We start from the raw sequence: 27,283 nt of genomic DNA, 5'->3' as shown, positions 1-27,283 counted from the left end.
AATCACAGAATTCAAAAAGGGGATTATGTACACCTAATCTCTAGTGATGACTATGATCATGATAGTAATATGCCATTTCCTTTTTTAAATTATTGGCAGGACAGGTCCTACCCTAAATTCCTATAGTTTTGATCAACTTGGTGAAGCCATAAGTTGTGATGCCATGGAAAAATGTGGTCTGATCCCTCACGTATTGAAGACAATATTTCTTATTCTTGCAGCTGAGAAAGATCAGGTATTTCCTGCATAATATGACAAAAGAAAAGCATTACACTGTATCTTTTATATTTTTCTTTATTTTCACATTAATGATTATATTTTCATTATACCAGAGTGGTGATGATGTGGAGTTCATGGTGAGGTGCTCAAGTTTACAGGTACTATATTAGGATAACTATCTAGTCTCATGCTTTTCAAAAGCTAAAATAGATGCTTCTCAACAATGGAATCTTTTTTAATATATATGCACTTGGTTGAAGTTGACTTTTATATCTACATAGTGAAATACAGAATGAATAGCAATAATTTTAAATCTTTCTTCTGAATTATGTTTACAAACATATATGCAAACGAACCTAGCCTTTCTGAATACTCATTTGCATCATTAACTTGTGAGTTTGGACGTATTCTTTATATTTGTTATTTTGCAATTGAAAGATCTGCTACTGTCCAATTTACAAAATATTAAGAGGACAATCAATGTTGTTTTGTCCAGATTTACAACGAGCAAGTGGAAGATCTTTTGAGCCCAGAATCTACCAGCCTTAGTATCCTTGATCTATGGTTTATGGAACATATGACAAAGAAAACTTTCTGCTACCAAAAAAGAATGTCAAGTTATCACATAACATGAACCATTTTTTACTTTGATGATCACAAAGTATCTGCACTTTAAAGTGTACCTCTCACTTTTTTGCATAATCTGGCACTAGACTCGATGATTTCTATCAATGGGAGGAGTCAGGACTATATACATGATGATGTATTTATACTTGCCCTCATCAGACATACAATAATAGCCTAGATCTTCACCTTGTATATCAAGTAGATGGGAAGTGGAAGAGATATCCCTAATTTCATAAATAGAATGGCTGAGAGGAAAAATAACGGGAATGAAATAGAAAATCTGATACTGTCAACATAGGCTATACTATGCATTGGATATGGAAGAATTCATAAGGAATCTTGCTTGTTTGATCAAATGGGGGACTGGATCACGTGATGTATTTGTTTATTGGTCTCATAGGCGTCTTTGCACTTTCATGCTTGTTTTGCAACATGGCACTATAGCATTTCTTCCTCTTGATTGCTGATGGATTCATGTGAGCACTAAGATATCTACTTATCCTCCTATCCTACATTTGTAGCAGCCACAACAGGGGCTTCCCCAAAAGGTGATGAGGATTCCAGATGCGTTGCAGGACGAGGTCCAGTGGGCCAGGGCATGTATTTGGCAGGTGGAGGCTGCCCCCTTGCAGGATGGGTGAGCCAAATGGACATCTGATCCTATTCACAGGGGTAGTACAAATCTCTGGACTCACACACTACCATGCAGACAGACCCTTTTGAAGAGAGAAGGCAATCATAAAGAGGGACCTAGACTCTAATAACACGCTCATGAAGAGAGAGAGAGAGAGAGAGAGAGAGAGAGAGATTACCATCTTCAAAAGCCCTCGTGGGACTATGAGACAAAGCACACACACCAAAATGGTAAACACAAAACATCAGTTATAGACTGAGAGTCTCTTGGGAGTGCCTATAACCACTTCCAAAGTTATTATAGATAAGCTACATTACACTAGGTGAGATAGTCAGCCTGTATTACATCAATTTAAGACTGAGAGTCCTTGGGTGTGGATTTAAAATCTTTGATAAGTGCTTTTCCATCTCTGTGGACAGCCCATTTCCCTTCTTTGGGAGCGTCCTAAACTTTGTTCAATTCTATGGACTTCATCTGAGTCGGGGTGAGCTCCTCTGATGTCCATACCTTGGGACCTCTCGACTTATTTGTTTGCATGAGAATCTTGATTCTTGCTTTCCTGTCATTGAGTACCACTTTAGCTTGTGTCCCAATAGGAGCCACAATGGTTATATCTGTTAAGTCCCATTCAATCTGAGGGGTTGCTATGATATTATCAATTTTTTCTGTCGGGCTCCCTCGATGCCAATCTTCAGGTAATCCTCCAATCCGTAGACATCGAGCATTAGCCGCCCTTTTTTCTTGTTCTTTCACCTCTCCATATAGTTCAATTGTGTTGATTTTGCTGTCCATTGTTGTTGAGATTTCCTCTTTGATCGATTTGACCTCATTGGTAACCATGTCATGGACTTTGGTTACCAACTGTGGTGCAGGTGCTGCTTCCATGTGTATTTGTAGTACTTCCTATATGATATCTTGTTTGCCATTGTTGTCCATCTCCTTCACTTTCTTCCCGTGAGCTGCAACCATAAGTCTAGGCTCCCCAATTATTACTCATTGGCGAGCTGCGAGCTACTGCTCCCCGTGACGCCGCGCTGCCCCTGGCTGCCCCGCTACCTCTGCCCTGCCCCATCCGCCCCCTCTGCACTCCCCCGCCCTCCCCGCCGCCTCTTCTGCTCCTGCCGCCCCTCCTGCACCCGCTGCTGCGCCCCCGCCCGCCCCTTCTTCTTCCGCCTCCGCTGCCCCCCCGCCTGCTTGCTGCACCCCCCTCCGCTCGCTGCGCCTCCCACCACCCCGCTTCCCTTCGCCTCTGCCTTCTCTCCCTCCATCTCCCCCACCTTCGCCCCCCGCCAACTCCACCTCTTCTGCCTCCCGCGCCCTTCTCCTATCCCCCGCCGGCTCCTTTCTTTGCCTCCTCTCCGCCCTCTTGCCTCTCCTCCCCTCCTTCTCTCCCCCCTCGCCTTCTCGCCTTCCTTCCTCTTCCAACCTCTGCCCTCCTTGCCTTCCTTCTTCCTCTTCTGTCCTTGCCCCCTCCTTCGTCGCGCCTCGTACCCTCTGACGTTTTTCCCCTTTTCTTCTCCCTACTTGTAGTGGGAGCACTTGTGCTTGTCAAGGCGAAAGAAAAACCTTGGTGGTGACCCATGGTCTGGCCAAAGGGGCTCTATGGCAGCACCCTCGAATCCCACAGCCGTTAAGGTTCTTCTCTCCCCAACTGACAAGCAACAGGTATAGCAGGCAGTTCAGTCCCTCCAGGACAAGGCGCTTGAGGATAGAATTGTGGGCCTCATGCCTACACGGAGACAGGTGTGAGAGTGGATCCAAGCGAGCTTGGCATTAGAGGGAGACCACATTCAGGAGGTGTGATCTATGGACAAGGCATTTTCCTCATCCAGCTGAGCTCCCCTGACACCGCCTCGACACTTGTGGAGCAGAGCCCCATACTCCTTGGCCTGCACCTTGTCTACCTCTCTCCTTGGTATCATGGGTTCACAGTGGAGGACATGGATACGACACACCATGTCCCACAGTTTCCGGTTACACTCCGCTTCCTAGGGCTCCCAAGGAGTATCGAGCCATCCTCCCTTCCATTGGTCGGGCATTTGGCATAGTGCTTGAGTCCCCGCCAGAGACGGCCGCCTTCGTTTGAGTAGATGATGGAGTCCCCAGGATCAGACTGGTGGTGGAGAGCCCGGAGTCCCTCTCAGAGTTGATCCTTCTCGAGACCTTGGAAGGGGGCACACTTCGCCAGAGGATGGAGATCTCCGAGTTACCAGGCCAGTGTCTTCGGTGCAGATAGATGGGTCACCTCGCCAGAGATTGCCCCCATGGCCTCCCTCGTGCACCTCCCCCTCCTTCTCAGAGTAGGAAGAGTCAGCAGGAGTTCAACGCCCTCTTAGGCAGGAGTAGCAGGAGTCTTAGACCCCATGGGTTACCCCCTCAGCAGGGGACTGGACACAAGTTAAAAAGAAAAAGAAACCAAGCAAGCAGGCCCGCAAATGCCGCAGTCAGAGGGCTAATCACAAAGAGAGGGACAGGGTTGACCGAGAGGCCTCGAAGGAACAACAGGAGCCACCTCCTCCGGCAGCAGGGGCCACCACCCACTCTGCCGATCCTCCAGCTTCAGAGGTTCAGCCTCCGAACCCACCCTTGCAGCAGCAGCGAGCCCCAAGAGCTCCAGATGCGGTGATGGCGAAAGCCACAGTCGCTAGTTCGATGAGGACCACGGAGGAGCCGATCCAGAGCTCTGGCGAGCCTGATCAGCAGGGGGGCCTGATGTCGTCCTTATCCCTCCTCCACCTCCCCCTTCCCCTCCCCCCCCAGACCCCTTCCCCTCCTCATCTTCACTTCCCCCTCCCCCTCCAAGGTTCCCCCCGCCCCCTCCCCCCCTCCCCCCCCCAAACCCCCCCTTCTATGGTCACTCTCACCACCCGTCCCCCTCCCCATGTCCCCCACACCCCTACCCCTCCCTCTACCGCCACCCCCCCCTCCCACTCAGCAGGTTCCTCTGCTTCGACACCCGTGCAAGTAGGCAAGGAAACCTTGACGCCCCCTTCTGCTTCCTCATCGCAATAGTAGGTCCGTTCAAGGAGGGATCCTAAGGGACGAGACTCGTCCTCCCGACCAGCAGCTCCCAAGCTCCAGCCTGGGCGTCCCTTACCGCGAGAACTATCTGGAGATTCCAGACTCTTATCCTCTACCATTGGAGGTAACGCTCATGGTCCTTCAGCCCCAGAAGGGGGGTTGGATCAGTGTAGTGGGTTCTCAGACACACCCCGTTTGGAGATTTCCGTTTGCCTTCACATGGTTGGAGAAGTGGTCTCCGGAGGTGTTTGATGCTATTTCGAAAAATCAGATTACTCTCTTGATGGATGAGTGGATGGGGCCATAGGGACTAGACCTTTGGTATGCCCATGGCGCGGAGGTGAACTTCCAGTTGAGCTTCACACGCGAGGAGCCGGTGTTCGGTTTGGCGACAGGAGTTATCAGATTGCCGCTGGAGGTAAAGGTGGAGCAAGCACACTCTTTTTGCCCCTCCAGAAGTGTGTGGAGCTGTTCGGGGTAGAAGCCTCCTTCATGATGAAGTGGGCTCGAAAGATCAATATTGAGCCGGTTTTCACCCTAGTACGGCACCGCACAGACACTGACTACTCGCCCTCTAAACCCCTGACAAAATTGCACAAGGCAGTTTTTCTAGGATAGGCACCCACTCACAAGAGAGCCTTGTTCATGACTCCTTCGTCCTCATGAGCTAGACCTTAGTGAGTTGGAACGTACACGGGCTCCAGGACCATGTTCGTAGGCCAGCCGCAGTACCTGATACTCTGGCAGGAGTTGCAAAGGGCAGTGGACATCCTTATGATCCAGGAGCACATGTTTTCAACTGCAGACATCAGACGACGCCATCATCTTCTTCTCCCAGGGAGAGGTCCAGAGGTGTGGTCCCCCGCAGTAGGACGGAGCGGAGGGGTCTGCATCTCAGTCTCACAGACTTTGGCTCAGAGGTCTACGATCAGGGCGAGCTCAGATGGGCAGTTTGGATGGGAGTTCAGACGGGAGAGTCCAGGATTGGGATCCTGAACTTGTACGTCCCAGCGTGCAGGCAGCACCGCTCGGCCTTTTGGAGGAGGCTATCAGAGTGTCTTCTGGATGTAGACCCCTGGATTGTTGGAGGTGACTTCAACAACTTGGAATTTGGGAAAGACAAGCAGGGCGGTGCCTCTTTCTCTGAGATGCCAGCAGTAGAGCGTAGCACTTGGGAGTAGTTCATCTTCATGATCAGTGGCAGCGATCCATGGAGAGAGCCAGATTTCATAGAGGCACTACATAGAGGCGGGTCTACCAAGATTCTGGCAGGTGCCACGATGTCAGACCACTCTCCAGTGGTACTCTCCAATGGTACTTCACTTGGATCAGCCCCGCCGAGGTCTCCCCTAGAAGGGGATCCGCATTCCAGAGGACCTCCTGCAGGATGAGGAGATTCAGCTGGTCATGGCAGGGATTTGGGAACAGTCAGAGATGGCACCGTGTGAGGGCTGGGCTGCGTGGGTGGCCGATGTGATTCAGAGGAGCAGTGAGGAGCTGCAGGCTCATGCCCTTAGGCGGAGGAGGACCCTTCAGGAGCGTGAACAGGCTTTGAGGAGAGACCTTGCCTCCATTGATAGGCTCAGGGAGCAGGACCCAGTTTCTCAGTGGCTTAGTGATAGATTCGAGAGCGCTCGTCGTCTCAAGCTTCGGGACACAGAGTTGCGGCGGGCTGGGTTCTCCTATCACTCCTCCCGGGCCAAATGGGTGCAGCAAGGGGACAGGATGACGAAACAATTCTTTCATACCACTAGGCCCCGATCGACAGGCACACAACTACGTCATCTCTAGGACTCGCACGGCATCATGCACACTGACCCGTAGGAGATTCTGGACATGACCACTGGATTTTACAGCCAGGTCTTTCAAACAGAGAGGATGACCCCTGCTGGTCTTGTGGCCCGAGAGCTAGTTTGGGATCACGTTCCGACAGTAGTCTTGTAGGACTGATGCAACAGGCTTGAGGAGCCTTTCACAGATGAGGAGCTCTGGGAAGCCCTCAAGGATCTCCCGACCCAGAAGTGCCCAGGTGAGGATGGCTTGACTCCGGCCTTCTTCTGAAACTTGTGGGAGATTATCTCCACCCCTTTCCGTTTAGCTTGCCAGGAGATTTTTTTACACAGGCCTTCTCCCACAGTCCTTAAACAGGGGGTGGATCTATTTGATCCCGAAAGGGGGAGATAGGGCAGATATCCGACAGTGGAGGCCAATCACCTTGTTTGATACTGCATACAAGATCCTCGCCAGGGTCTTGAGTTTGCAGTTATGGCCCCATCTTACCAACATCATCCATGACACACAGACTGGGTTTGTCCAAGAGCGCAGCATCTTGGACATCATCTTCACGTTCTGGGAGGCAGTGGATTGGTCCAGGGAGGAGTCACAGCCGCTGGCCATCCTTCTCTTGGATTTTGAGAAGGCCTATGACAGGGTGGAGTGGTCTTTCCTAGAGGGCACTATGAGGAGATTGGGTTTCTCAGACAGATGGGTCTGAGGAGTTTCAGTGCTATATGCAGGGAGCTCTAGTCAGATGCTCATCGGAGGACACACATGCGAGGCCTTTCCTCTCTCTCGCTCGGTCCACCAAGGCTGCCCACTCGCTCCTTTCCTCTTCTTGTTTGTGGTGGAGGCTTTGGGCTACTATTTGAGATCACAGGTGGCGGGTCTCACAAGGTTGAGGCTCCCAATCAGATAGGAGGAGGAGCTACTTGACTTGGAGTTTGTAGATGACACGACCTTGTATGTTGAGGGCACCACGGCGAGTCTAGAGAGAGTCAGAGGCACCCTGGCTATTTACTGTGAGGCCTCGGGGGTAGGATCAATTGGACGAAATCCATAGGCTTCTTCAGAGGCTTCGAGGAGACACAAGAGATCCGTGAGTGGGGGAGTGACTTTGGCTTCAGATGGATACCACGGGGCCAGACAGCGAGATACCTTGGATGCCAAGTGAACATCACAGCAGAGAAACAGATTGCCCCGGTCCTGGAGAGTGTTCGGCACAAGCTTCTCTATTGGAGCTCGGCCAAACTCTCCCTAGCAGGTTGCGCCTTAGTGGCAAACCAGGTTCTTCTTGCCACAGCCTGGTATATCGCCTCTTGCGGGTGCTTTCACAGAGGATGCATCGGGCAGCTACGACGATTAGTACGGAACTTCCTTTGGGTAGGCTCAGATGACACGAGGAACACTAGGGCCTGAGTAGCTTGGCAGATGATGATCATGCCGCAGGCATTGGGAGTCTTGGGTGTCATTGATCCGGAGATGCGGAGCAGGGACCTTTTGGGCAAGTTGGTGGTTCGTGGCCTCACCCCAGGTGCAAAGCCTTTGAAGCTCCTCTTACAACGAGGGCTTGTGAGGAACACCCCACGCACTGGGGGACAGTGGCAGCCTTCACATAGATGGATCTTCTCAGAGTTCCCCGTTATGGGGAAGGGCTCCCCCCTGATGAGGAGTCTTCATAGGGTATGGCAGAGACTGGCAAGGGGTCTCTTCCATGCTCCGCCCAGATGCAAAGAGGAGTTTGAGCGGCAGCCCCTTATATGACGCCTAGAGATCAGGGATCAGGAGAGACGTATGCTCTGACAACAGACTCACATTGGTTGGGCACAGTGGGACAGTGGTCCAGCAGGGTCCTTCGGCTATTGCAGCAGACTACCTATGGAAACAGAGGCGAGGCTCGTTTCTGCAAGGCTTGGCCTACAGGTGTTTTCTACATCTTCACTCTGCGAGGGAGGGATTCGCTGGCTGTATAGGCCCCCCACTTGGCTCTTAGCCCCAGTTCCAGAGATCCCCTAGGCAGTGAGCTGGGTTTCTCTGGAACAAGCTGGTTTCTTTCTTTCAGCCTTTTCCGGTTTTTCCCATACTCAGCACCTTCGGGGCTGTTGTCTTGTATGAAACCTTTCAAGCATTAATAGAAGGTTCCTTTCTTTGGGGGAAAAAAAAAGTCTAAGCTCCCTTACTTCCTATTGTAGAAAATATATCTACTCCTGTGGGTCTGAGCCAACCCTCCGCTTGTAATGCAATGTGTATGGGATGGGTGTTGCTGCGATGTCGGAGTAGAGGCTGTTCTGATAGGGGTTGAAACAAAGGTCTTCACCTTTGGGGGCTCCATGATGGCCTGTTAATAATTGGAAACCCTCTTGCTATCTCTAACACCCTAGACTGATCCCCTGGGGGCTGAAGATAGGTTGCTCTTGTATCTCTCTTAGGCTAATGATGTGTGAAAAGAAGGCTGCTCCCTTCTAACTGCTACTATTGATGCTTCTGCCGCCACGAGCTAGCATTGGGGGCCGCCCCTTTGCTACTGTGTATTGTACTGTTGTGACTACGGTAGCCCCGCTAGGTGGGAGCGGGAAAGGAGATGGGGAGCTAGGGGGGAGGCGTAGGCACAAGCGGGCGGTGTCAGCAATGGGAGGACCTAGGCAGCAGCGACCAGAGGAGCACAGAGAGAGAAAGAAAGAAAGAAAGAAATTTTATTAAAGGTCCACGGAAGGCCATACATGGCCTATGGGACACAAAATCATCCGAAAGGAAAATACATCATCAACGATGCGCCAACTAGGTGGCCTCATCGTAATACCGCTAAGATGCCAAAAATGGCTACAAAAATCCTAGATACAAAATGAAATGAAATAGAGTACCAAAATTGCCTAGATACAAAATGTAAAATATGAAATATGAGGAACATCGTCTTCCCTAAGGGGTCTGTGATCCAAAGAAATGATGGAAGTCATGGCCATCGACCATGCCTCCTGCCATGAGTGTGAAGATCTGGGCAAGTGTCAAATGGGCTGCTGGCGGTGCCAAGTCTCCATGGAGCAATCTCCTCCGAAAATCTGCCATCATCCTCCGTCGTCTAGAAATAAAGCGACGGGTACGGCCTCTGTGTAAGATCATCCTGCGGTGCTGCCGGATCATGTCATATGTACATCCTCGGGGTGGAACCATCGGTGCTCTCTGGCAAGATGGGCTATCTCTGTGCTCATGGTCCTGCGCCTCGTCCTGCTCCTCATGAATAACCAGAGAGAGAGAGAGAGAAAGAAAGAAAGAAAGAAAGTGTATTATTGTCCACTAGAGGCCAAAATGGGCCCATGGGACATCAAGAACTCTGCATACAAGATAGCACAAAATCAACGTGCCCCAAAGAAGAGGCATCGTCGAATATCATCTAAGTGCTACGCAATATAATGCAAGTGAAAGTACATAATGTCAAATCTGAGCCTAAATACAGAGTAAACTAGATGCAAGGAAACTGCCCCCGGGTGCAAAATGGGGGGGATGAGCACAATATGCCAATGCAAAGATACAAGTCCAGGTGTCACGGAGTCTGAGAACCAAAATAATACTGGAAATCCTGTCCATCGACTCTGCCTCCTGCTATGAGAGTACAAATCTGGGCAAAGGTGAGGTGAGCGGCTGGTGGGGCGAGATCTCCATGAGTGAGTCTCCTCCGAAATGCTGCCATCATCCTGGATCGTCTGGAGATGAAGCGGCGAGTACGTCCCCTATGTAACAAGATCCTGCGGCGTCTACAAACCATCTCATATGTACATCCACATGGTGGAGGCATGTGTCCTGTGTGGGCTCTGCCGTCCTCGTGCTCCTCCTGGTCTCTGTCCTCTGGTATGGCGTGTGCCTGAGCTCTATGAGGCTGGGCTCTATCACGCTCCGGTCTGTGCTCTCTGAGGTAGTCTCGCCGAAGCATAGTGGCCTCCCTGACATAAAGGGCTAGGCAATGCTGATCCTCGTAGTCCATCACTCGTGAGAGAGGTCCAAAGCCATCCGTGAAGAGACAGTGGAATCTACCTCTGATCTCATAATATAGCGGGCATCTGCAAATGAAGTGCTCCTCTGACTCCACCTCTCCCATGGTGCAACAAGGGCAGATCCTGGTCTCTCGGCCTAGTCGCTGTCCATCCTCCATGCGTCGCATCCTACCAGCCTCTATCTCGAGCTGATGCGAAGAGACTCTAAGCTGGCCGAGGGCAATCCTCAGTGCGTGGGACATGTGGGTACCTGTATAGCCTGGTGGGATGACAAATCCATCCTCTGAGATCCGAAGGAAGTGGTCACGATATGTGGCCATCTTCACCGGAAGCTGCGTGGGATAAATCCAAGTGCGATACTTATGAAGCTGCAGCAAGTCTGCGCTCGTGACCTGGCTAAGCTCGTGGCGAGTCAACTCGAGATGAGGGGCATCTATGCTGTATCGGAACGGAGGCAGTCTATCCATGTCTAGTCCAAGGGATGTGAGCCATCTAGTGAGTCTGAAGTACCAGCAGTATCGGGTCCCTGATCGTGCCAACTCCATAGAAGATGCAAGTGCTAACCATGGCAACTGAGCTCTGCCTGCTGCTGAGTCTCCAAACTCCCTGACCCTGTGCAGATACATGACCGACTGAAACGCTGCATCCAATGCAAGGGGAGTAGCTCCAAACTCTGCTAGCATGATCTCGTGCGGAACTGTAGCCTTGGCCCTAATGAGCCGAGAGAACATGATGATCTGTAACCTCTCTACTCGTCTCCAATCTGCAGCGCCGAGGTCTCCTGCCCAGAAAGGAGCTGCATACATCGCAGCTGGTCTCACCAATGTATCAAAAAGCAAGGATTTCGTATCGGGATGCTGAAAGTGGGACTGAAAACACTGAGAGAGAGAGAGAGAGAGAGAGAGAGAGAGAGAGAGAGAGAGAGAGTTTTTACTTCGTAGGAACAATCCCAAGGAGCCAATTCTGACTCATCCGAAGTCGACCACAAAGGATCGAACACAACACACACTATGACACAAACCAGAGCCTCAACCACCAAGACCCACGCGGGTTTTACTAAACTTGATGGGGAAGGATAGCTTATACATGGAGAGAGAGAGAGAGAGAGAGAGAGAGAGAGAGAGAGAGAGAGAGAGAGAGAACCCTCTCTCATGGTACTTCTGCAATTGGTTTTAATACTGTGGAGATGAGGAAATGAGAAAGAAAGAAAGAAAGAAAGAAATTTTATTAAAGGTCCACGGAAGGCCATACATGGCCTATGGGACACAAAATCATCCGAAAGGGAAATACATCATCAACGATGTGCCAACTAGGTGGCCTCATCGTAATACAGCTAAGAGAGAGAGAAAGAGAGAGGAAATGAGAGAGAAAAAGAGAAAGAAAGAAAGAAAGAAAGTGTATTATTGTCCACTAAAGGCCAAAATGGGCCCATGGGACATCAAGAACTCTGCATACAAGATAGCACAAAATCAACGTGCCACAAAGAAGAGGCATCATCGAATATCATCTAAGTGCTATACGCAATACAATGCAAGTGAAAGTACTAATGCCTAAATACAAAGTAAACTAGATGCAAGGAAACCGCCCCTGGGTGCAAAATGGGGGGATGAGTACAATATGCCAATGCAAAGATACAAGTCCAGGTGTCACGGAGTCTGAGAACCAAAATAATACTGGAAATCCTGTCCATCGACTCTGCCTCCTGCTATGAGAGTACAAATCTGAGCAAAGGTGAGGTGAGCGGCTGGTGGGGAGAGAAAGAGAGAGAGAGAGAGAGAGAAAGAAAAAAAGTTTATTAAAGTCTTCGGAAGACTGATGGGTCTATGTGACTGTGAAAACCCTGGTAACAAACAAGCTATGAGGGTGGAGCTACTGAACGAGCATCCACATCCATGCAAAATGCAAAAAATGCAAAATGGTAGTACTAAGTACAACATAGTCATGTCAATGGTCGACTACATATCAATCTCATCATCATCATCATCATCAAGACATCAGGGTAGATAAGGCAATGGAGGCATGAAAGCAGCAATAGAGTGCTGTCAGCCGCTCACGGGTGTGGCCCTGTGATGTGTGCTAGTCATAACTCTGTGCCTAACAAGGGCTACAGTAAATCATCTCGGCCGGGCTCCAACTCTGAACAGGGAGAAGATATCCCCAAGGGTAATCTGCGCATTAATCCTCTGTTTGAGTTGTCGAGTCGCTGGCTCTGGGTCACGATCACGTCGAGGTCTCGTCCCGTGTTGTGGGTCCATGTGATCTGGCAAGAAGAACTCCGTGATGGAGCTCTGAGAGGGATCTGCCAAGGAAGAAGTTTGCTCCTGTCTCCATGATCAAAGTAGCCTCTTGCAGTGCCTGAATACCTCATGAATGAAAGCCACCAAGCATCTTTGGTCTGGATAGGAGAGGAATCGGGACAAAACCCCATAGCTATCTTTGATGAGGCAGTAGAAATGCCCTCGGATCTCATAGTAAACAGGACACCTGAAGATGAAGTGGTCCTCCGTATCAACCTCCTGTATGTCACACAATGTGCATATGCACCTCTCCCTGAGTAGGCCCTCTGCTCTGCTGCTCTTGATACGAAGTCTATGTGAAGAGACCCGAAATTGCCCAATAGAGATCCTTAGTGAGTGGGGTAAGCGAATCTGCGTGTATCCAGGTTGGTCAATGAACCCCTTCTTTGTGACATGCAAGCAGTGATCCCTATAGAAGCTGAGCTCACTGGAAGCTCACTCGGTCCTAGCCAGGTTCGGAATGTGTGTGGCTATAAGATATCCTCGCAGATGATGTGGTTAATCTCATGTGACAGGAGGGGAGAAAACGAAGTGTCCATACTGTACTGGAAGCGAGGGAGTCTATTCATGTGGAGCCTCAGTCGCTCAACCATCTCTCTGTCCGTGCATACCAGCATCTCTGGTCACCTCCTGCTAAGAGAGCCATAGAGGAGGACAATGCTAAACATGGTAGCCTGCTACGCCCATAAGTGTAATCCCCATACTCCCTAACTTGGTACAGATACGTTGTGTGGACAAAAATGTAAATATGTTTTTTACTTGTTGCATGTTGCAGTGTAGGTGCATAGCTATGTATATAGCTAGTTGGTGGTGGTATTGAGCTCTAGGCTCTCCTAAAAGGACTCTACACTGATGTACAGCTGGTAGAGGCTTCTACAGGAACTTCTGGGAAATGATGAGATGTGAGTATGGGAGCTCTGAGCTTTTCAGAGGCTTTGGTATCCAATGCATGTGTGTGAAAATAATAGTAATAATATGGAGGGAAAGGTCTAAATGTACACATTTGTGTTGGGAGGCTATGATTTTATGTAACAGTTTATGTGGATTTGGGGAGGACTTTAATATTTTGGTTAAGGTGGCTGGATAAGCATGCACGTGGCTACGCAATAGGAAAGGAAGCCTCTAGTTGTGAGATGGTGGGACGTGAAGACAAAAAACTATCAAGGTGGCAGGGGGCGATGACGATGGGAGGTGAAGTTCTGGAGGATTATGACGTGGTAGGTGCTTGGCGATCAGCAGAGCGAATATCTTTACATGAGAGAACAATAGGAAGGGAGCTTGAAGAGTTTAGCACAGGTTGCTGCAGCTGATGTAGCAAGCCCAGAACTTAAGGGAAAGGATGACGCAGAAGTAAAGGGAGACCAAACGCTGAGAAGCAAGGAGTCGAGGAACTGGAGTTGGTGAGGAGTCTGCGAGGGATTCTGAGTTGAAGATGGCTGCAAGAGTGAGCTGGATATTAAAGAATCATGGGCTCATAGCACAGAAGATGACAGAGGTTACGTGAGTAAGGAAGCAAGGAAGAGAGCTGCTATGGCAACGCAATCACGTTGCATGGTTCTGAAGGGAGGCTAGTAGCGTGAAAAGGTGGCCAATGCACGAGTCGAGGGACCATGGAAATGGGGAGGCCCAGAGAGAGAGAAATAGCAGAGGCTTGAAGAAGACAGGCGACACGAGTCCAAAAGTTCCAAGAGAATTGCGAGCAAGAGAGCAATCACAGAGCTTCTAAACATTACGCGAAAGAGAGGAGACGAGCTGAAGCAGGCTGATAATCACGTTCAGGTCTATTGGAGGAGGTGGGCGCCCTTAATACGTGAGCTGAGAGCTTCATGGAAGACCTTGTTGAGCTTTATGAGCAAAGGCACAGCTGCGGAGTTGAGAGCTTTGGAACATGGCTTTGCTGTAGGTGCAAATCAGTGTGTTGTCGTAATCATAGAAGGAATTCTATGGGAACAGGAGTTAGCCGGGAGTTTGTAAGAATGGATTGCTTTTGGTAGGAGAAAAAGCCACGCTGACACCATGATACATGAAGAGTGCAGGCTATTGCTCTTACTGGGAGTTCAGGACTGAGGAAACTATCTGTGAATCAACTATCCCTGTATGAAGGTACAAACAGGTGACAGATATAACAGGAAGCATCGTTGTTTTATCAACTTGGTGGGGAAACGCTGCTATAATAGAGACTTGAGCTGAACACCTCGGGTGATAAAGAGTATGTTCCGTGAACAGTAGGAAAAGCTGTAGCCTATGTAAAGAGCTTCTGGGCTGGGGGTGATGACAGAAGGTGCTAAATGAGAGCACAGGCTGGACAATCATGGATAGAGGCTGGAGTACCTTGGGCTGAGAGAGCATGAGCTACAGCAAGAATGTGGTTTGGGCTTGTAGCAAATAAAGAGGCTGAGGATGTTGCTTGAGGTGTCATTTGTGTGGGCTTGTATGTAGCTGATTATGAGAAATTGCTTAGTAAAAGCTTGAGGAATAGCTATGATAAGATTTTCTGTTGGATGGACTAATGGCAACATGAAGCTACAAGCTTGGAGTATTCAATGAGCAAGAGAAGGATATAAATAGTAGAAGTGGTTCTGTAAGAGCAGAGATGGCGGGCTGCATCATTTCTAGTACTTGATGGTGATCTTGGGAAGACATGATAAGATTTTTGTTCGTGGCCATTTTGTGGGTTGATGTCTTGAAGAGACATGAAGATGGTTTTCATGTGGGTTATGGGTAGGATGCAATTGAAGCTGAATGTTTTCTGAGTTATTGAAGGAAGAAGTCCACTTGCCTTGAGCTGTATAATCCAGTGGTTTTGTTTGAGGTTGTCAGGCTTCTGGAAAAAGTGTAACCTGAGTGTGAGTTGTGTCTGGAAGCATGTAGAGAGAAGGATGTTGAATGAATGCCTTTGGCCTTGTGATAGTGTTGTTCGGTTGTTTTAAACGTGGATGAGGGTGACTGTGAAGGCGGGTTAGGCTCTACTGCTTTTGTCTATCCACGTTTTGGTGCCTCCACGGAGGAAGTTCACTTCAGTTTACAAGATTGGAGGAGCAGGTGTCTAAGACGCGTTGCAAGCAATGGGGAGAAATCCACACATGAGAGTGATACAGTGTGAGTGGTGTGGAGAATGTGGTCACAGGAAGGACCGATGTATTGAAGTCCAGCTACGTGTGATCCGACTCCGAGCTAGAGTGCAGAGAGCTTTGAAAGTGCTTGCCCGCAGGAAAAAGAATGCTCTTCGGATGCAGAGTGAGCTTCTTCAGTAGTGTATTTGTTTTGTTGCCTTCCAGCTTTGTTGCGGTTGAGAAAGCCAAGGTGTGTGATAGTTGAAAGATTGTGAGGATGGCACAGGATTTTCCAGAGTACTGGGGGATGCCATATGAAAATGCAGTAAGATTCTTGGAAAAGATGGAATTTACAGCACTTATGAAAGATAGAGCAGCCCCTGAGATTTTGTTTCAGATCTTGAATTATTGTTTGCAGGGAGATGCAAAAGCATGGTTGCAGACTCAAGTTGCTACCTTCAGGACTGCTCATCCTCAGCAACAAAATCCGGAGTATACAGTGGTAAGAGCAGCTTTCCTTGCACGTTTTGTACAAGCCAGGAGTCCTAATGAAGTTTGGAAAGAGCTATGCTCGGTGAGACAGGAGGAGGAACAAGATGTGAACCAGTACATAATCCAGTTTGGGAGATTATGGAGTTTGTGGTGCGAAGCTCTTGTTCCGGAAATACCACCTCAAATGATCAAGCGTGATCGTTTCATAGCTGGCCTAAAGCCTACACTCAGATTGAAAGTAGAGCTGAAGAATTTGGATAGTTTTGAAGATGCTGTCAGAGTGGCCAGGGAGAAAGAATGGAAAGCCCAGAGACTGAGGCAGCTTGGCATGCAAGAAGAGCCTAGGAGTCTGATTGGAGGTCCAGAAATAATAAAGGCTTATGCGGAGAGAGAGCCAGTATCTGTTCCTGCACAGGATGATTCCCTGAAGAAGGACTTGCATGATGCTGTAGAGCTTATGAAGTCACTCAGTCTGAATTGGATGGAGACTGCGGGAAGAGGAAGAGGCCGAGGTGTGCAAAACAACAAGAGAGATGTACAGGCTGGGAATGAAGGAAATACAGCTGGAACAGGGAGAGGACGGGGATACATGAGCAATGTGAAGTGCTGGAATTGTGGAGAATGGGGACATATCAGCCCTCACTGTGATAAGCCAGCAAGAGTAGGTGGAGAAGTTTATCCTGTGATGCAGAAAACAAATGATAGGTCAGGAGACTACAATGTGGAAGTGAAGGATTTGAATCAGCCCTCTACCAGTGGAGTCAAATGGGATGATAAAGAAAAAGGGAAGGCACTCAGCCTGATTAGAGTGGAGACTATTCCGGAGATCATGCCAGTGGCAAAAAGAACAAGGGGTGCAATAGGAGAGGATGGACCTTCTGCAAAAAAAGGGAAGCATGTGGAATTTAATCTCAACCCTCAGTCTCCTAAAAAGAAGAGTCGGAGGCCTAGGAAACATTACAAGACTTCAGATTTGCATATGGGTCAAGGACAAGAGGAATACACATTGATGAATGATTTGAAGGGGAGGACAGCTAATATAACTTTTGCACAGTTACTTGGCTTATGTCCGAAGCTCAAAAGAGAATGGAAGAAGTTGGCTAATCCCAGGAAAAGTAATGAGCAAGAGCCTACGAGAGGAGAGATGGAGATGATGTCTGTAGAAGATCTTCCAGATTTATGCCCTGCAGTGGATGCATGGTGTGGAGGTATGAGTGTTGGGGAGGCATATGTTGATGGCGGTGCACAGATAAGTGTAATGACTCAGGCATGTATGGAGAGGTTGGGGCTAAAATTGAATACACATTCAGATTTTAGACTCCGATTGGCAAACCATGCGAAGGTGAAATGTCTGGGTATATGCACGGGAGTAATAGTGGATGCTTTTGGGGTATCCTGTTGTATTAATTGCCACATTATGCCTGCTGGTTTGGGAGCATACCCATTGATTTTGGGCAGACCCTGGCTCAGACAGGTAGGAGCAATACAGAACTGGAAGATGGGTACAATTACAGTGCACAATAAGAAGGGAAAGGCCAAAAAATTTGATATGAGCAGCAGACAGGAAATAGAAGAAAAGCCAGAAGAAACAAGCATAGAAGAGGAGTCAGAGAGTGAGACCGAAGATGAAAGTACTACATCTGAGGAGGAGGGACAAGTGTCATTCCTATTGAAGGAGTCTGATGCATATGAGTTGCAGGCGGCAGAGATACAAGAAGCTAAAGAGGAGAGTAAGCTTGAAGATATGGATAATTTGATGCAACCCCCACCTCCTCAGACAGAAAGAGAAGAGATATTGCAGTCCATGCTGAATTTTAGTCTGGAAAAAGTGGAAAAGGAAGAGTATATGAGAGTCATTCATCAGTACCCAAAGCTGTTCATAACCTCACATGAAGAGATCAGGGGTTTCAGATGCAAGCCAATGCATATTGAGATAAAAGAAGGCAGCAAGCCTGTTTTTCAGAAGTTGAGGAGGACACACAGAGAGCTTTTGCCAGTATTGAGAGAGGAGTTGAATAAGCTGCTCAAGGCTGGACTGATATATCCAGTCGAGCATTCGGATTGGGGCAGTCCAGTGGTAATCATTCCTAAGCATACAGGAGGGTGGAGAGTATGTATTGACTATAAGCCTCTCAATGCGGTAACTAAAAGCAATCATTATCCTCTTCCTTTTATTGATGATATATTGGATAGAGTGGCAGGGTATGAGAAATACAGTGTGTGTGATGGATACTCTGGATACTTCCAGATTTCAATTGCTGAGGAGGATCAAGTCAAAACTACATTCATCACACCCTGGGGTTGCTTCTGTTACAAGGTAGTGCCATTTGGATTGAAGAATGCACCAGCATGGTATCAGGAAAATACTGATGAAGTGTTGGCTCCTTTTATTGATAAATTTGTGAGAGCATTTATGGATGATATATGTGTGTACAGTTCCAAGAGAGAGCATGCATGGAGACTGGATCAAGTGTTCCACAGAATGGATGAGGCGGGAGGACAATTCAATCCACGGAAATGTCATTTGGGATGCTCCAAAGTAAAATTGTTGGGACATATAGTATCCCAAAATGGCATTGAACCTGATCCAGAGAAAGTGAAAGACCTTATCTTACTTCCAACCCCCTCTACATCAAAACAGTTGCAGACTTTTGTGCAGAAAGTGAAGTATATGACAAGATTCATACATTTAATCTCTCAGCTGCTGTATCCTTTGCAACAAGCTATGAAAGAAGAACCTTTGCAATGGAATGAGGACTGTGAAGCAGTGTTCAGCAAAGTGAAGGAAGTGTTGGGAGAGATTGCTTGTGTGAAAGCTCCAGATTTCTCTCAAACCTTTTATGTGAATCCCTCATTTGGACCTGATGCTGTGGGAGCCATCTTATTGCAAAAAGGGGAGGAGTCCCGTTATATGAGGCCTGTGTATTATGCTAGTAGAGTTAAAACAGAAGCAGAGAGGAGATATATGGAAGCAGAGCTGATTCTGTCAAGCTTGGTGTATGCTTGCAGGAAGTTCAGGGCATATCTGATCTCAAAGCCATTTGTGGTTCTGACGTGCTACTCTTTATTGCCTCAGCTTGTTAATAATTCAACACTTTCTCGAAGTATGATGAAATGGATAGTTGAACTACAAGAATATACTTTCTCATTTCTGGTGGAGAGCACTTCCAGAGCCACACTGGCAGATCTGTTAACATACAAAGAGGGCCCCATTCTGGTAAAGGAGGTAGAGAAGAAGATAGATAAAGAGGAACATGCTATCATTCCAGGGGCATCAATTTTGCATTTTGATGGCTCATACAGGAAGAGTTTACATCAAGCTAATGGAGGCTATGTGATTACTAATTCAGAGAGCAAGCTGATTCAAAAGGAGGGAGTCAATCTGGAAGCTGGAAGTAATAATGAGGCAGAGTATGCAGCATTATATGAGGGATTGCTGGCTGCACTTAAGCTGAAAATTCAGAAGATAATGATCAAGGGAGATTCTCTACTTGTTGTAAAGCAGGTTTTAGGAAGTTGGCAAGCGAGAAACCCAAGATTAAGAGGGTGTCTAGCCAAAGTAAAAAGGCTGCTTCAACAATTTACAGCATGGAATATCCAGCATGTGCGAAGGGAGGATAATCAAATGGCACATGAATTGGCTCAGGAAATGAGTAGTCAAGATCCAGTGATAGCAAAGCTTGAAGATCCACTGTACAGAGGGAGAGAATTCCTGGCTCAAATAGTGGATTTCTTACTTACTGGACATCTACCTCAGGAGCTTAAGAAGAATCAGAAATATCACTTCATGCAAAAGAGCCGACAGTATATGATGATTGATGATGAGCTTTACATGAGAGGAGCTGATCAAATCTTGAGAAGAGTGCCTTGGAGAGAAGAAATATATTATATACTGTCATCCAGTCATGAAGGAGCTTGTGGGGGACACTATGCTTTTAAGATTACACTGCAGAAAATACTTCTAGAAGGTTATGTGTGGCCTTCAATACAGAAGGATGTGCAGCACTGGTGCAAATCCTGCCATGAATGTCAGAGAATGGGAAAAAGAATTCTTAAAATGGAGCCGAGAAATATTATGCTGGTTTATGATATTTTTGAAAGATGGGGGATAGATGCAGTTGGTCCTCTACCCAGAACTGCCAGAGGGAAATGTTATATGTTGACCGCAGTGGAGTATTTATCAAAATGGGCAGAGGTAAAAGCAGTGAAGAGAGTAGATAGCAAAGGGGTTGCTGATTTTATATATGAATACATATGCTGCAGATTTGGAATTCCCCTGGAGTTACTTTCAGATAATGGTCCTGGATTCAGAGGAGAAGTGATAGATTACTTATGTAGCAAGCTGAATATAAATCATAAATACATCACCCCATACTACCCTCAGTGCAATGGGTTGAATGAAAATTTTAACGGGGATTTCAAATTGATGATGACTAAAATGACTGGGAGCCACACCAAAAACTGGGATTTGGAGATGAATAGAGTTTTGTGGGCATACAGGGTAGCGGTGAAGCATAGCACTCAGTTCTCTCCATTTCATTTGGTATATGGGAAAGAAGCAATTCTGCCATTGGATGTAGAGATACCAGCTTTGAAATTTTTAGTGGAAGGAGGATATGAGCCTATAGACAGTCACAAGGAGAGATTATTAGCACTACAGGTGATGCAGTTAGACAGGGATTCGGCCTTTGAGCATTATGCCAGAGTGCAAATGCGGAGGCAAGAATTAGAAAATATAAAAATAAAAAAGGAAGAGATCGAAGATGGAGACTTGGTTCTCAGATACAATAGCAAACTAGACAGTACATTCTGTACTGCATTTCAAACCAAGTGGGAAGGTCCATACAAAGTGGAGAAAAAATTTGAAAATGGAACTTATCAATTGATGGATTTAGATGGAAAAAGGCATAAAAAGAGAGTCAATGGTATCCGGTTGAAGAAATACTTTGCACGGCTGATGGTAGCACTGAAAGAGGAAGATCATGAAGATAATGAGCAGTGGCAGAATCAATGGAAGTCAATGCAAAATGAAGAAGAAGGAAGTTTGAATCTGTCATCTCTTTTTGGCTCACTGCTGGACATGAATGTCACAGCAGAAGAAAGGGGTTGCTAGAAATGTGTGGACAAAAATGTAAATATGTTTTTTACTTGTTGCATGTTGCAGTGTAGGTGCATAGCTATGTATATAGCTAGTTGGTGGTGGTATTGAGCTCTAGGCTCTCCTAAAAGGACTCTACACTGATGTACAGCTGGTAGAGGCTTCTACAGGAACTTCTGGGAAATGATGAGATGTGAGTATGGGAGCTCTGAGCTTTTCAGAGGCTTTGGTATCCAATGCATGTGTGTGAAAATAATAGTAATAATATGGAGGGAAAGGTCTAAATGTACACATTTGTGTTGGGAGGCTATGATTTTATGTAACAGTTTATGTGGATTTGGGGAGGACTTTAATATTTTGGTTAAGGTGGCTGGATAAGCATGCACGTGGCTACGCAATAGGAAAGGAAGCCTCTAGTTGTGAGATGGTGGGACGTGAAGACAAAAAACTATCAAGGTGGCAGGGGGCGATGACGATGGGAGGTGAAGTTCTGGAGGATTATGACGTGGTAGGTGCTTGGCGATCAGCAGAGCGAATATCTTTACATGAGAGAACAATAGGAAGGGAGCTTGAAGAGTTTAGCACAGGTTGCTGCAGCTGATGTAGCAAGCCCAGAACTTAAGGGAAAGGATGACGCAGAAGTAAAGGGAGACCAAACGCTGAGAAGCAAGGAGTCGAGGAACTGGAGTTGGTGAGGAGTCTGCGAGGGATTCTGAGTTGAAGATGGCTGCAAGAGTGAGCTGGATATTAAAGAATCATGGGCTCATAGCACAGAAGATGACAGAGGTTACGTGAGTAAGGAAGCAAGGAAGAGAGCTGCTATGGCAACGCAATCACGTTGCATGGTTCTGAAGGGAGGCTAGTAGCGTGAAAAGGTGGCCAATGCACGAGTCGAGGGACCATGGAAATGGGGAGGCCCAGAGAGAGAGAAATAGCAGAGGCTTGAAGAAGACAGGCGACACGAGTCCAAAAGTTCCAAGAGAATTGCGAGCAAGAGAGCAATCACAGAGCTTCTAAACATTACGCGAAAGAGAGGAGACGAGCTGAAGCAGGCTGATAATCACGTTCAGGTCTATTGGAGGAGGTGGGCGCCCTTAATACGTGAGCTGAGAGCTTCATGGAAGACCTTGTTGAGCTTTATGAGCAAAGGCACAGCTGCGGAGTTGAGAGCTTTGGAACATGGCTTTGCTGTAGGTGCAAATCAGTGTGTTGTCGTAATCATAGAAGGAATTCTATGGGAACAGGAGTTAGCCGGGAGTTTGTAAGAATGGATTGCTTTTGGTAGGAGAAAAAGCCACGCTGACACCATGATACATGAAGAGTGCAGGCTATTGCTCTTACTGGGAGTTCAGGACTGAGGAAACTATCTGTGAATCAACTATCCCTGTATGAAGGTACAAACAGGTGACAGATATAACAGGAAGCATCGTTGTTTTATCAACTTGGTGGGGAAACGCTGCTATAATAGAGACTTGAGCTGAACACCTCGGGTGATAAAGAGTATGTTCCGTGAACAGTAGGAAAAGCTGTAGCCTATGTAAAGAGCTTCTGGGCTGGGGGTGATGACAGAAGGTGCTAAATGAGAGCACAGGCTGGACAATCATGGATAGAGGCTGGAGTACCTTGGGCTGAGAGAGCATGAGCTACAGCAAGAATGTGGTTTGGGCTTGTAGCAAATAAAGAGGCTGAGGATGTTGCTTGAGGTGTCATTTGTGTGGGCTTGTATGTAGCTGATTATGAGAAATTGCTTAGTAAAAGCTTGAGGAATAGCTATGATAAGATTTTCTGTTGGATGGACTAATGGCAACATGAAGCTACAAGCTTGGAGTATTCAATGAGCAAGAGAAGGATATAAATAGTAGAAGTGGTTCTGTAAGAGCAGAGATGGCGGGCTGCATCATTTCTAGTACTTGATGGTGATCTTGGGAAGACATGATAAGATTTTTGTTCGTGGCCATTTTGTGGGTTGATGTCTTGAAGAGACATGAAGATGGTTTTCATGTGGGTTATGGGTAGGATGCAATTGAAGCTGAATGTTTTCTGAGTTATTGAAGGAAGAAGTCCACTTGCCTTGAGCTGTATAATCCAGTGGTTTTGTTTGAGGTTGTCAGGCTTCTGGAAAAAGTGTAACCTGAGTGTGAGTTGTGTCTGGAAGCATGTAGAGAGAAGGATGTTGAATGAATGCCTTTGGCCTTGTGATAGTGTTGTTCGGTTGTTTTAAACGTGGATGAGGGTGACTGTGAAGGCGGGTTAGGCTCTACTGCTTTTGTCTATCCAACGTGATGAACTGAAATGCAGCATCGAGCTGTAATGGGGATGACCCAAACTCAGCCTGAATGATCTAGTGAGGAATGGATGGCTTACCGCGAATCATCAGTGATAGCATGAGAACCTGTAGCCGCTCCACGCGAGCCCACTTTGTATCCGACAACTCTTCCCCCTAGCAAGGGTTGCCATACATCCCTACTAGGCGGGCCAAGGAGTCAAAAAGTAGCCCCCTTGGCCGTGGATCGTGAAAGTGCGAACGGAAGCACTATCTCTCTAGTCTGGCCAATGAAGCGCATCCTCTGTCCAAATGGGCATGCATCATGGGTCTCATAGTGAAGATGGGTCCGGAGAAGATAACCCCAAGGTACGTGTATGATGAAACTATCTCAACAGGTGACCCATCAAACGTGAACTACTCATGTTGTATGACGGCTCGAGATGTGTTGAAGATCATAACCTTGGTTTTAACCAAGTTGACCTTCAAATCATGAGACTCGCTGCTGCTCCTCCCCGCTCCCTTGCTGGACCCTCTCCCTCAGCCCATCCCTCCCTCTCTTGAGGCCGGCAGGATGCGTCGTACAGCTACCGGACATAGACCCAGGCGAGAGACTAGGATATGCCCTTGTTGCACTATGGGGGAGGTGGAGACTGAGGAGCACTTTGTTTGCAGATGCCCTTTATATTATGAGATCCGTGGCAGATTTCACTGTTTATTTGGGCACGGATTTGGACCTCTCTCTCGGATTATGGAGTATGAGGATCAGTATTGCTTAGCGTTGTTCATGAAGGAGATCACCAGATACAGAGAGAGATTCCTCAGAGAGCACCGTCGCATCCCTGCCAGAGACCTGGTTATTCATGAGGAGCAGGACGAGGCGCAGGACCATGAGCACAGAGATAGCCCATCTTGCCAGAGAGCACCGTGGTTCCACCCCGAGGATGTACATATGACATGATCCGGCAGCACCGCAGGATGATCTTACACAGAGGCCGTACCCGTCGCTTTATTTCTAGACGACGGAGGATGATGGCAGATTTTCGGAGGAGATTGCTCCATGGAGACTTGGCACCGCCAGCAGCCCATTTGACACTTGCCCAGATCTTCACACTCATGGCAGGAGGCATGGTCGATGGCCATGACTTCCATCATTTCTTTGGATCACAGACCCCTTAGGGAAGACGATGTTCCTCATATTTCATATTTTACATTTTGTATCTAGGCATTTTTGGTACTCTATTTCATTTCATTTTGTATCTAGGATTTTTGTAGCCATTTTTGGCATCTTAGCGGTATTACGATGAGGCCACCTAGTTGGCGCATCGTTGATGATGTATTTTCCTTTCGGATGATTTTGTGTCCCATAGGCCATGTATGGCCTTCCGTGGACCTTTAATAAAATTTCTTTCTTTCTTTCTTTCTCCCTTGCCCTCATCCCCTCCCTCCCTTCTCCTCCTCCCCTTCAGCCCGCCCCCTTTCAGCCCGCTCCCTCTCCTCCCCCTCTCAGCCTGCTCCTCCGCCCCCTCCCTGCCTGCTCCTCCGCCCCCTCCCTACCTCTCCGCCCCCTCCATGCCTCTCAGCCCACCCCCTCCTCTCCCTCTCCTCCCCCTTCCCTTCAGCCCCCGCTCCCTCTCCTTCCCCTCTCAGCTTGCTCCTCCGCCCCCTCCCTGCCTGCTCCTCCGCCCCCTCCCTGCCTCTCAGCCCCCGCCCCTTCCTCTCCCTCTCCTCTCCCTCTCAGCCTGCACCGCCCCCTCCCTGCCCCTCCCTCTCCTCTCCCTCTCAGCCTGCCGCAGCCCCCTTCCTCCCTCCTCTCCCTCTCCTCTCAGCCCGCCCCCTCCCTGCCCCTCAGCCTGCCCCCTTCCTGCCTCTCCTTCCTCTCCCTCTCCTCTCCCTAGCCTGCCCCCTCCCTCCCTCTCAGCCTGCCCCCTCCCCTTCAGCCTCTCAGCCTCTCCCCTTTACCCCTCCCCTCCTCTCCCCTTCCCCTGCTCCCTCCTCACCTCCTTTCCCTGTTTTCTACCCCCCTATCTCCCGCAGCATTTTTTGGAGCGGAAGGAGCCTCAAATTGTCAGAGTCGGCCTCCTCACCTCGATTGGCGATGGATACTCCGTCAGCCAATCCTACTCCACCTCCACCGGCCGCGAAAGCTATTACCTTTTCTAAAGATGAGTTCCAGCAGCTGATGGGGTACCTAGAGTTAGGGTCCTCTGTAAGGATCCTAACCTCAAGATGGATCATGTTATGATCCAGCGCCCAGATGGTTCCTTTTTTCGCCAGAGAGTAGAGATTTCAGGCAGATAGGACCAATGCAGGATATGCAGGACCATTGGACACTTTGCCAGCGATTGCCCCAGGAAGAAGAAAAGGCCCAAGAAGCCCTCTCGTACAGCTACCGCCCCATGGCCTCGATAGGGGGTACAGGGGGGTGGTACAGGTCTAGCACTTGCTCCTCGGCCTCAACAGAGGGGTGGTACAGGTCTAGCACCTGCTCCTCGACCTTCGCATGGCGGTCCTCCTCAGGATGGTGGTGGTACAGGTCCAGCACCTGCTCCTCGGCCTCGATAGGGGGGGGGTGGTATAGGTCCATCACCTGCTTATCGACCCCCACCTACCTCAGGGGCATGCGACGCTCTCCAGTGGGTTTCGGCACGTGTGCAGATCCCTCCTTCAGTTCACGAGGGTACATTAGTGGACTCTGCTTCACCTCGAGCTGTCCCTCTAGTCTCACCTCACACAGTCCGAGACACTGAAGCTTCGACCTCCTCCCCGATTGCAGCTTCTTCCCTAGATCCAGTAGTGCCAGACGCTCTTCTTGAGGCAGTAGAGGTCTCCGCGGCTGGGCAAACACAGGATAGAGAGCAGTCCTCACTTCCTCCCTTGGATAGGGGGAAGGGGATTGTTTACACTATTGATCCTCTTCCCTCAAAAGGGATCCTTCGCACTCCGGTGTCTGGCTTGCTTCACAGGAACTCGTTTTCAGCCCTGGCAGATGGTTCATATTTCCCAGAGGAGGAGTTTGTGCCCGCTACTTTTGGGGAGCCAGTGATTGGGTTTCCTATTGACAGGGCTTCTTCTTCAGGTCGCAGGGTTCCTTCCCATGTTGATTTTCCGCCACTTGGTTCCATTCCTCCCTCCTCGAGCAGGAGGTCTTTCCCTGTTGAGGGGTTTGTTTCCGCCACTAGGTCGGGTAAGGTGTTCCACTCTACATCCTCCCGTCGATGAGGATTATTAGTTGGAACATACAGGGTCTAGGTGGCGTCCCACATCGCCGTCGTAGACAACTGATCCGGGATCAGCTTCATCCAGGCATTACTGGGGGTTCCATTGATATCTTATTTATTCAAGAGCACAAACTGGATTCTAGAGATTGTGCCAAGTCAGGCAAGTTGCTTTCTGGCCATACTTTTGGTCGCCTGCCTTTGCACCAGGGGGGGCACTTCTATTTCAGTTTCGCAGTCGGTTCTCCCCTTAGTTGTTGGACACGGAGTCATTATTCCCTCTAGAGCTCAGTGGATTATTCTTTTGATTGGAGGGCGTAAGGTTGGTTTCCTTAACCTGTATGCCTCCAACATTAGAGGGGAACGTGTCCTTATGTGGAAGAATTTGCTCTCCTGGACCCCATTGTGGATTCATGGGTGATTGGAGGTGACTTTAACATGGTCGAGTTACCGTCAGACAAAAAAGGGGGTAGAGAAGACGGTCTTCACTCTTTGGAGAGAGCAGCTTGGGATGCCTTCCTTTTTCACTTCTGTGGCAGAGATACTTGGTGGGATGATGCCTTTCTTATTCAGCCACAGTCCCTCCTGTTCTCTTGGTC

General features: G+C 48.4%; 1 protein-coding gene across 1 annotated transcript in view; it reads left to right on the top strand.

Moving 5' to 3' along the window:
- The window catches only part of LOC147899476 (uncharacterized), a 249,471-nt gene that overhangs the window by 42,685 nt on the left and 179,503 nt on the right, over positions 1–27,283 (top strand). The window contains exons 4-6 of the mRNA XM_087377736.1: positions 105–235; positions 333–377; positions 716–767. Of these exons, the coding sequence (XP_087233862.1) occupies positions 105–235; positions 333–377; positions 716–767 (228 nt within the window). The remainder of the gene's footprint in view (positions 1–104; positions 236–332; positions 378–715; positions 768–27,283) is intronic.

This window comes from Dipteris shenzhenensis, chromosome 8 (genome assembly GCF_047967505.1).
Source record: "Dipteris shenzhenensis isolate YYH24624 ecotype China chromosome 8, Dip_SZ_1.0, whole genome shotgun sequence".
Classification (NCBI taxonomy): domain Eukaryota; kingdom Viridiplantae; phylum Streptophyta; class Polypodiopsida; order Gleicheniales; family Dipteridaceae; genus Dipteris; species Dipteris shenzhenensis.
The sequence above is the reverse complement of the archived record's forward strand: the minus strand, read 5'-3'. Positions and strand labels throughout refer to the sequence as shown.